This window comes from Lampetra planeri, chromosome 3 (assembly GCF_965212315.1).
Source record: "Lampetra planeri chromosome 3, kcLamPlan1.2.h2, whole genome shotgun sequence".
In the NCBI taxonomy this organism is placed as follows: domain Eukaryota; kingdom Metazoa; phylum Chordata; class Hyperoartia; order Petromyzontiformes; family Petromyzontidae; genus Lampetra; species Lampetra planeri.
In genome coordinates, this window is record NC_136109.1 from 17,696,419 (window position 1) to 17,707,204 (window position 10,786).

Genomic DNA, 10,786 nt, shown 5'->3' on the forward strand with positions numbered 1-10,786 from the left:
ATAGTCTGTCAATTCTGTACATTTTTCCTGTTAGTGGTCACAGGAATAGCACCGAAAATATGGCATTGCATTATCTTAACGTTCATGTCAGCAAGTGACATGGTGTTCCAAAATTGTTTAAGAGGTACAGAATGTTATCCACCTCAATTGATAGCTGGGCCAACGGTCTTTCAAATAGAGGCAAATATTTGCAACGTTAAACTTACCTGTACTAATTTGATGTGGAACAGCCCAGTTAATAGTAAAACGTTTCCGTATTAAATTAATGTAGGTATATACCGCCATTAGATTAATTCTAAAGGTCAGCCAACCGGTAGCCTAAAAATGGTGCAAGTATTTGGTTAAAGTTAAACGGCAAGAGTCAAAAAAGTTCAGACAGAATTAAGGCACCATGGTTCTCATTCAAGCGAGTCGAAGTTAGCCAATTTAAATAGTTTTATTGTAAATTGGAACCATTAAGAACAAGGTTAGGGCGACGTTAATAGAAAACCTGCACCATCTTGAAACTGGAGAGAAATCCAATACACCTAAATTAGGCATGAATTCAGGATACATCTGTGCTATTTTTTTTATGAAAGTATTTTCAGTTCAAGTTAAAATGAAAAGGTCCTTTGGACAAACCGCGTTATCTGCTGTCAAATAAAACAACGTCAAGCCATCACTTGCATGCCCTCACGACTTAATGCTGCAAGCTAACGTGGGTTAAGGCATCAATTCAGTTAGCTAAAAATTCCATTTTCCTGCATGCCTGTAGACATCATTAACCACCAATAGCAAATGTACAGCAAAGGTGTTGGCAAAGATGGCTCATCAGAAACAAATGTGGGAATTCGGTTTACAGCATGTCGTAAGTTTATTAAGAAGGCGAGTCAATTTTAAATTATCTTAATGTACACATCACCAAAAAGAATAAAAGATGTCGCAAATCGCATGCTAACCAAGCAGTAATCGAGCATTAAAACCAGTTTGCATACATACCCTTACAAATCCTAAACATTTTCACACCATTATCACATTTTCTAGGACCAGGCTAACGTTACTGGCACCAGACTTATATTAAAAGTTCAATACTGAACGGTCAAAGCATTGAAGCTACTGTGTTGGGCAAAAGTTTCCAAGGTTGAAGTGTCAGGCTGCCCATTAGGCTCCAAGGTCAAATGTGCTCATTCAACTGCAACTTGGCACGAATTAGTCGAACCAAACGCCTGACGTGGCCAGTCAAGCTATTAAGAATACGCTTGACCATTAAAAGTCAGTTTCTGAAATGCAGGAGAATTGCGCAAAGAAACGTCATTTTATTAAAGCGAAATCAATAAAAATCAGTAAAAGTACAGAATGTAAAATAGATGAAATAAAAGTGGAAATAAAAATGCATTCTAAAGATGGCAGGCTATATACACACACCAGCACATGGTGCTCAACAGTACACCTAGTGGCTCGGCAGCCATCCTGCGAAGTCTCATTACAAAAACTTTTCAACATTAATCAAGGGCATCAAGTCAACTGGCTTATTAACTTCCAGCACAATGGCGGAAACCTTGCAGCCACTCCAAGTCTTTGCTGCACATTGGCGTTGGAATAAAGCTGTTTTACTTCTTCTCAAGATGTGGCTTTGCCAGGTCCTTCACCAGCTGGCACTTGAGTTGAGAAATTTTGCTGATGCTCATCATCTTGGTGCTGGCGTACTTGTTTCTCGTGGCCTGGTAAAAATGTCAGGGTTTTACCAAGAGACAAAGGCATTAAAAACACTTTACCGTTAATCTGTTAAGGTACCATTGCTCAACCCAAACATTAGGATTGGCTGCTGGTAAGGCATTAGTTATGCAATGGACCTTCTACTGCTAGAATTGAAATTAATAATGCCAAAACACTTGCGCAGCTACATTTGGGAAAGGGTTGTCCATTTTTCATTAAGACAATTTAGAATTTGCGTCAGTCAGTAAGGACCCCCCCCCCCCCTGCTGTAATTGGGGTTTATTAAATTACCCATCCAATTTTTCTCAAAAAGCTGCAACTATGAATAAACCCATTGCCAAGTAACAGGTTTAATTAACACAAGCACACGCTGTGCCAATTAACAATCACGTACCATTTGCTTCGTCACTCCCTCATTGACCTTCACTACATTCTTAGCAAGATGCTGGATAATAGGCATTAGGTCTTCTTCAGTGTAGGTCGTGTAGTATTGCAAATCCAGATTCTGAAAAGGCACAAGTACAAAATAGTCAATCATTGTTGAACAAGGGTCGTAACATTTTGCATTGACAACGTCACAGTCATACCCATTTGGAATCGTCCATGAGCTTCTGGGAGAGGTAGAGGGCAGCAGCAGCAATCTGAGATGGATGGAAGTGCACCATGTGGTAGTCAACCAGGCTGAGCTCCATCAAGTACTTGGCCAAGGTGTGTTTATCTGCATCAACCTAAAGGCAAAAGGAATTCCAAACATTATGCAAAATATTACAGCCTGTTAAAAGGATATGAAAAAAGGGGTAAAGTGCAAAAACTCACGCTGCCAGCCTTGGATGCCCGACGAAGGAAGTGTAGTGGGAGGGGGCGTCCAAGGTTGAACTTCAGCCCCAAAAGTATAGCCTGCTCCATGGCACGGATTTGAGCCTTTGTGTATGCATGGTCCGTGATGTAAACAAAGTCCTCCACCTCTGGGGAGTACATCTCCTCGTACTTGGCTGCAATGAACATTGCAGTCACACCCACCAGCTGCAGGCTTCCACTCAGCACCTCGTGGTTCTGCAAGACATGGATTTAACAGCCAAATTAGACCAAGGAACTCTGCAATTCAAAAGTTAAGTCATGGGCCAGTTGTAAACTTCATCTGATGACTAGGGATGAAAATCTAGCATTATGGTATTCACTTGAACTACCTACAAGTTGCAATTTAAGAGACTTGGGACGATTAAGAATCTCACCATGTGTGTGTCAACTTCTTGTAGCATTAAAATTAGAAACAACTGCACCACTCCAATATCAGATATGTACTGTACTAACGTTTCAGTATGCATACCACCTTCCAGCATTAAAAAGAACAACGTACACTAATTTAATAACCACATTTGAAGCCCATGCTGTACACAAAAGTCAACTTCAGGATGTAGACACAAAACAATATAATGTGCAGTTTGCAATTACGGTACTTTACAAGGCTGAAAAAACAGGCACAACCTGCAGGTAGCGGTCAATGATGGAAACGGTGAGGTACAGAGTCTCCTGCAGCAGCCGAAACTTCATTTGGACCTGTACAAGCCAGTCAACGAGGATGGAACGCATGCGGCCATTTATCTTCTTTCCCTCCAGGTAGTTGGCTTGAACAAATTGTTCTTTCTAAAAAAGGAAACAAATGTGATGCATTAGTATAAAATTACACCTGCTTGTCCTGAAAGTCATTTTTTAAATTTGTTTGTAATATATTGCTTCAGCTCAAATCATCACCTCCAGGGTCTTCATGTAAACATAGATGTCCTTCACATATTCACTGCACAGCTGGGGGTTCGTCGCATCTTCCGCATCAATGTCCTGGATATTTATCAGTGCATCAGAGAAGGCTTGGCAGAGGTCTTCCTCCTTCTGAGAGATGTCCATAGCAACGGGCGAGGGCATCTGCAAATAAAAGGGATTTCATTTCAAAGGATGGCCAAAGTTAAGGATAAATAAAAAATAGCAGTAGAGCAGTTAAAGTAAACTTGGTGTAGACTATTACACTTCCTATGGGTTGAACTATTTGGCAACATGCAATGTCAGGCATAAAATGCATCGTGCGTCTCAACAAAAGCGTAAATATGGACAAACGGTGCAAATTAACGTTTTAATTAGAAAAAGCAACTGCTCATCGTCATTACATTGCCACTTGCACACACATTATTCCCATTTCAAAGTGTGAGTCGGTGCTATTGAAATAGGCCAAATGATTTGGTCATCCCACACCAGTACTAAGCAAACATGGTAAACATTAAGGATACCAAAACAGCCCAAAGATCATTTCGGTAAATTTGTTTAAAAAACAGAGCATCATTACACTTGTGCCTTATCAAGTGGACACCCTACCTTTTCGAGCAGGATTCTTGCAGGCTTGCAAGCTGCCACAGGGGCAAGTGTAACCACGGGCACAACAGGAGCAGCAGGCACGATAGGCGCAGCAGCAGCAGGAACGAGCGGCACCCTCACCACGGTCGACTTTGATCGGACCACTCTTGGCACCCGCTTGGCTACTGGCTCCTTAATCTGTGCAAAATGAATACAATAAGCACCCGAAATGTTTCAAATAACTTGTACGTGTATACGACTGCATTCAAATACATCTAAATCGAATATCCACCGAGGGGGTGTTCATAAAAGCGTTCTTTAAAAGATGCAGATGCTTCAAATAAGCCAAATTACACCAGTCTGTTTTTAAGAACACGCCAATAGCATTTCATACACCACTCTTACTTTTAATGTCAGTTCAATTTCACCCACGCGAACACATGGATGGGCTGAAGGGTGAGTGTGCACGTGCGGATGTGGGCGTTGTAGACCTGCATCGTCTTTTTGTCGATCGCCTTGTTGGTATTGCTGCTGATATCACCGAGTGTCGCCCGCGCGGTCGGCTTCAGCTGTAGGCTGCCCTTCCTCGTCAGCCTGCCGGCCAACGCATTCTCAGAGGTTTCAACAGCCTGCAATTTAGGAGAAAAGGGGGACGCGGCTTTCAATACAAACCCATAGAAACTGAAAACACTGGACTACACTGCATGCGTTTGCGGGAATGTGTGAGCTCTATTGTCGATTCGGGGTCGCCAATGAATGTTAAATGGTTTAGATATTGCGGCACTAGCCACAACGTAGTACCGCAGACTAAAACGATTGTTACGCATAAAGCGCACATCAGCTCGGCTACCGGGATACGTGCGTTCATTAGAACGACATCGCACAAACGCTTCTGTTCACGTGCACATCGCTACCAGTATACTACAAAACCAATAAAAGACGTGAAATATGCACCTCCAGGTTTAGCATCATAAAAGTCCGCAACTATCTAGAACTTTAGGTACAGCAAGCAGCGCGACCTCGTGCAGAGTACACCGCCACACCCCAGTGAGAGGGCCTCGCGGACCTATTGTTTAAAACCCAAGTGGCATCATTTGAATTTTAAAGCCATCATTAAGGCTGCACGTCCAATAGGAAACCTATTTTCATGTAGAAACTAAAGACAAACGCAAGCTTTATGAACACGCCATGCTTTCGCCAGTTCTGAAAAGCAACGTCCGAGACATTATATTATTATACATTTAAAAACCACATTTCAACTAGTTCCAAACACCATAGGACTTAAGCTAGGTTAAATTCGCCGTGTCGATGGGTTAAATGTGGACAATTTAAAGGTTCCATATCCCACCCTACATAAGCAATCCCATTACATAAAGGGCAGACACGAAGACAACGCTTTTATAAAAAAAAAAAAATCGACGGAGCCAATAAAATAAAAACCCATATCAGGTCACTTATAAAAGCAGTCCAGGACCACGCATCGCTCCACTACCATCAACACAGTAAAGCCACTAACAGAACAGTAGAACAAAAACCTCATCCGTTAATCTTAGACAATACATTGGTGGCGTCGTTAAATGGGCCCTTTTCAGAGCACAACTAATGCCCACACCACCAAGTACTGTACTAGCATTATTAAACATCGTCGCTATTACCCCACCACCACAATCGAACCAAAGTACTCACGGCAGCACGACGAAGAGCCATGTTTGGAGGCTCGCTTGTGTCCCTCAAAAGAAATATAACGAAGCTGCTACTGCTGCTGTGGTGTAAAAAAACGAATAGAGTACTAATATGATCTTTCAAACAGTCTACTTTGTCAACGAAACAGAAGCCGAGGACGTGTTGCTACTGCCACCACCATCAAGCAAGGACAAGCCGCGACTGATCTCCTCGTTCCTCGTTGCCGCTCGGGCTCAGATTCAAATATGCGACGCCGCGCCCTGATTGGTCGCCGTGGCCGGCCAGGTTTGATTTCGATTGGCTGGCGAGTCAACGGTCGGATACGTTTCCATGGCGACGCCAATTTCCGCTCGTTACGGCGGCTCGAGGGTGGACGATACAAAAAAATTGGGGGGGGAGGGGTTCGGAGCTAATTTAAAATCGCGTTTTTAAATAAAATAAACAATTGTGACGATTAAATTTTGATTTAAAGCTTTCGTGACTGCAGGGATGCATGTTCTTGGTTCTTTCGATAAAACAATACAAATTCTCATTTATTTATATTTTTTATTGTTTAATATTGATATTATTTTATTATTTCCCTTCTACGTGACTTTACCGAAAGAACCAAGAATATAATTGTGCCGATTGTAAATTAACAGTTGATTGTGTAAACGTGCACCCCGTTTCAAATAACGCACGCTGCGCTCCTTTAATGGTTAATGTCGCAATTTGTCCGATGCAAGGCAACTTGTTCGGTTGCCTTTAATTCTTTTAATCGACCGGCTGCCACTTCAGTGAAGCGTGCAACACGTGGCGATGTGGCCGCACAACGCCACCAAGCTCGTTACTCTCACTTCACGTGTCGTGGTTCTACACGTGCGGCTGTGTTTAAGATAGTTCAAATCTAGAATATAAGATAGTTCAAATCTAGAATATAAGATAGTTTTCGCAATGTTTCAAGGGGAGGGGAGTGGTGGTTGATTGAACCTAAACCGAGAACGTTGAAACCGAATCAGCACGTGGGAGGAATTAAGTTGTATCACGTTCTAATTTAGTATCGTACAGGACGGTATATTACAACATGAAACATGGTTGTACTTATGTATTAAGACGAATTCGTCAAACGCTGTGGATCTAGTACACACTAGCACAATGGTTTAACTTGCCAATGGTAAATTATACCGTGTGTCAAGCAAACGCCTCTCGACTCTGAACCCATTCATTTCGTGACAGTCTCACCAAACATTTATCTTACTACTAGATTTGAAGCTTTCGTGACTGCAAGGATTCATACTCTTAGGTTTTTTCGGTAAAGTTACGTAGGTAAAAATAAGTAATACAAATAATAATAATAATAAAATAATAAATGCTTTTATTATTAATATAAATATATTATTAATAGAAATAATAATAGAAACAAAATAATAAATGATGTTTTATTTTTATGTTGAATAATAATAGAAATTAAATAATACATGATTTATTATTATTTCTATTATTTTTATTATTTATTTTTACCTACGTGACTTTACCGAAAAAACCTAAGAAATAAGAATTAGTATTATTTCTCTTATTTTAATAATAACAAATCATACATTTTTTTATATTATGTTAATAATAATACAATAATAGAAATCTTACTTTTTCCTATTTTTATTATTTACCTACAGAAAAAATAACCTAAGAGTATGTATCTTACTACACGCGTTGGCACCACCAACACGTGTCCTGTGTACAGTACTTGTTGATTTGAATGCTGTAAGTACGTGGTGAGTACAGGAAGTATGTGTTATGCATTATAAGCCCTGCGAGAAGTTGGTTATTTTCGGTAATTCCGGTTTCCTATCCCAAAGAGCCCAATGAATTGGGCCAACTTCCCAAAGCAGGACCCTACATAAAACATATACCCTACGTGCTATAGCGAGACACTTCTAAGAGGATACAAAGTGTGACAAAGTGCGTTCACGCATTTAAAGTGCTCCACGTGCCGCCCGTCTTACACCACGCACTGCTCGAATGGTGTAAGAGCTTAGCGAGACAAGTTTAATTAGCAGTGTTTTACTGTGTAAATATGGGTGGGTTGGGATGTCCCTACACCCGCTTTTATCGCTACTTATTGATCGATAAAACAGTAACAAAGCCTGCCCGCCCACCCCTTAACAGTTTAAAGGTTTGAAAACGTGGGAAATGTGCAAGTTGTAAAACACAACTCACAAGGGCAATTAGTGACATCAACGAACATAATAACAAAATATAGTTGTGAGTAATTTCTTTTTAAATCCCCCACCCATAAAAAGTTGCGTTGGGGTTTTTTTTCCAAAGGAAAATTTTGCCATTTAAAGTGTGACGTCATCGCACGGCTACGCCCCCCCCCGTTCGTCACCAGCGACAATGACGTCACGCGCTCCTTCACGATTGCGTCACGCAACAAGTATCGTGGCGATGGCGTCATGTTCGTGTGGATGTCAAGCATGCTTGATGACGTCATGCACTTTTACTTGTTGACACCCAGGCAGGACTTTTGTGCCCCTTCTCCTGAGCTGTCATTTGTGGCCAGGTCGCTTCTGAAAAATGAGTTAATAGCTCAGTGTGTGTGTGTGAGTTAGATCGCGTAAATATAAATGTGTCGTCAACCCACCACCACCACCCGACACAGCCAATCTGTAACGTTTGTCACGTGAGCAAAACGTGCCAATTAGTTACTATAATCTTTGGTTCTTTCGGTAAAGTCACGTAGGTAAAAAAATGTAATTAATTTTATTTAAAATGTTTATTTTATTTTATACCTACGTGACTTTACCGAAAGAACCAAAGAGTATGGATCCTTGCGGTCATGAAAACTTAAATTTGTTACTAGTTCAGCACACCGGTGTGTTGGAGAGCAAACCCACGCGCCAGCTGCAATGCGGTGACCCCTGACTGCCAAGAGTGAGAAGCTTCAGCTGGTCACCGGTGAACCTGGAACGTTGTGCCGACGTTGATCCAACCACATGCCAACGTTGGCATATGCATTTAGATAGTTTTGCTGCTATAAATGTCCACGTGATAAGCCACTTTGTTGAGCTATCATTTGTGGCCAGGTCGCTTCTGAAAAATAAGTTAATAGCTCAGCGTGCTTTACCTGGTAAGATAAACATATTCTTGGTTCTTTCGGTAAAGTCACGTAGAAGAGAAACAATAAAATAATGAAATATCTATACAATACAATTCTCACGTTTCGATTGCAACACAAGCAATCATCATCGGGTGTGAAACCCACAGCAAGAATTTGTTTACCGAAAGAACCAAGAATATGAATCCCTGCAGTCACGAAAGCTTTAAATCAAAAGATAAACATAGCTTAGTTTTACTTGTAAAAATGTTGGAAGTGATTTGTTTACATTTCCTATACTTTGTACTCCCATCGTGTTTTTGTATTTGTTGTTGTAACGTTCTGACCCGCCCCTACTGGACATCTGGGAAACAGAGCTTTATAGCTCATCGGATTCCTCCAGTATAAACACATTCCGATTAAGATATTTTACTGGTAAATAAAAAAAATAAACGGTCGCAATATCAGAATATTTGTTGCTGCACTTAATTGCACAAACATTCCAGGTCTGAGAATTAAGATATCCATTTCACTGTCATGTGACTAAAATCACTCTCGGTATGCAAGATCAAGGTACTGCCCCCTACTGTGTGTGAACCACGTGGCACTTGAAGGCCTCTGTGATATCTTCTTCCGCGGGCTGTTCTGTAACACAAAGGGTTGGGGTGTCACTGCTCTGCGTGCGATTACCGGATAGATTCTTTGTCTAATGACATGATGCCCATCGTGCAATCGGGATAACATTGGGGTTGTAACTTGACATGCGTTTTAGAACAAAACATAGTTGGAAGCTTTTAAATGTATCCCAAGACGTTCCATCATAGCTCTCTGAGTGACGTCGCCACATTGAACATTCACGATGTCACTGGTAGCAATCAGGACGCACGAGACGGTTAGTTTAAAGTGTTTACTTTTTTCATGAGCAAAGCTTCAAGCTCCTGTTTGACATTAAATGTCTCTTATAAGTATTTGTTTTTTGGGGTTACTCGTTTAATGTTTAGGCAGCCCATAGACTGAAATATTATACTCATCATGCTATTGCACTTGACAATATGTTACATATGCATGTATGGTTCCAGTGATTATTGTGAACAAATGACGAAAACAGGCCAAGTGACCGCGGCAGCAAACGTGCAGGGCTTTAATAAGAGACAAATTCCAATTAACAGTGTCAAGTCTTTGTAGACTGTGAAAAATTTAATGTTTTCAGCAAAAGTTGACGCAGTCATCCAAGCTCTCACAAACTGCGACCGAAATAGAACACATTTAGAATTAATACAAAATTATGTACAAACTCAGAACAGCCACATTGAGATTACACGAAGAAGGAGTTTAAAACATATTAAAAGCGAGTGGAACAGATGGGCATTCTTGCTGTCTGTGCTCGATGCACTACTGGGATGAAAGCTTTTACCACATTAATGCCATGCATCACCTTTGTACCTCCACTGCCCTTGACGCCCACACACATCCTAATTTCATCTCTACATCATCACGCTCATTGACCTTCAGGAAATCCCATTTCCCCCACCTGCTTTTCATATGCACTGCAGTGGCTGCAATATGCACAATGCGTGTCACCACTAGCCGCCTTCCACTGGTGGCCGAGGTGTTCCGACGTCGCTGAAATTGCCCCTGGGGTCTCTGCAGCTTGTAATGTGCATTTTTGCCAGGACCTGTTCACTGATTTCATCGTTCCATCTCATCCCTTTGGTCGTCCCCTCAAGCGTGTTCCATCATCTCTTGTCTGCACCTATTGATTCACAGTTGTCTCCCGCAGCATCCAATTTGTCTGCTTCTTGTGCCACTTTTTTTATTTTCTAAATGCTTTAACAAAGGTCGTTATTTTTGCGAGGCTTTTGCTTGGCAACGTAACACATGCAAATTAGAAAAATGTAAATGTGGAATGACAATTCTAAATCCACCACCTTCATCGATAACACGAGAATTGGGAAAAAAATCATTAATGAATTATCGTTCAGATTTATGATT

General features: G+C 41.1%; 1 protein-coding gene across 1 annotated transcript; it reads right to left on the reverse strand.

Moving 5' to 3' along the window:
• Positions 1-417: 417 nt before the first annotated feature.
• CCNB2 (cyclin B2) lies at positions 418-5,960 on the reverse strand. The gene is made up of 9 exons (XM_078622284.1): positions 5,725-5,960; positions 4,530-4,667; positions 4,060-4,236; positions 3,448-3,615; positions 3,181-3,339; positions 2,512-2,748; positions 2,283-2,423; positions 2,090-2,200; positions 418-1,700 (listed from the first exon to the last, which is right to left on the reverse strand). The coding sequence occupies exons 1-9, from the start codon at positions 5,743-5,745 to the stop codon at positions 1,590-1,592; spliced, it is 1,263 nt and encodes a 420-aa protein (XP_078478410.1). The 5' UTR covers positions 5,746-5,960; the 3' UTR covers positions 418-1,589.
• Positions 5,961-10,786: the final 4,826 nt, after the last annotated feature.

Coding starts and splice junctions, on each gene's coding strand:
- CCNB2 (XM_078622284.1), bottom strand. CDS start 5,745: ATGGCTCTTCGTCGTGCTGCC. Junction 3,616..4,059: donor CAAGAATCCTGCTCGAAAAG/GTAGGGTGTCCA, acceptor TTTTATTTGCAG/ATGCCCTCGCCCGTTGCTAT. Junction 2,201..2,282: donor TCATGGACGATTCCAAATGG/GTATGACTGTGA, acceptor GTGCCTTTTCAG/AATCTGGATTTGCAATACTA.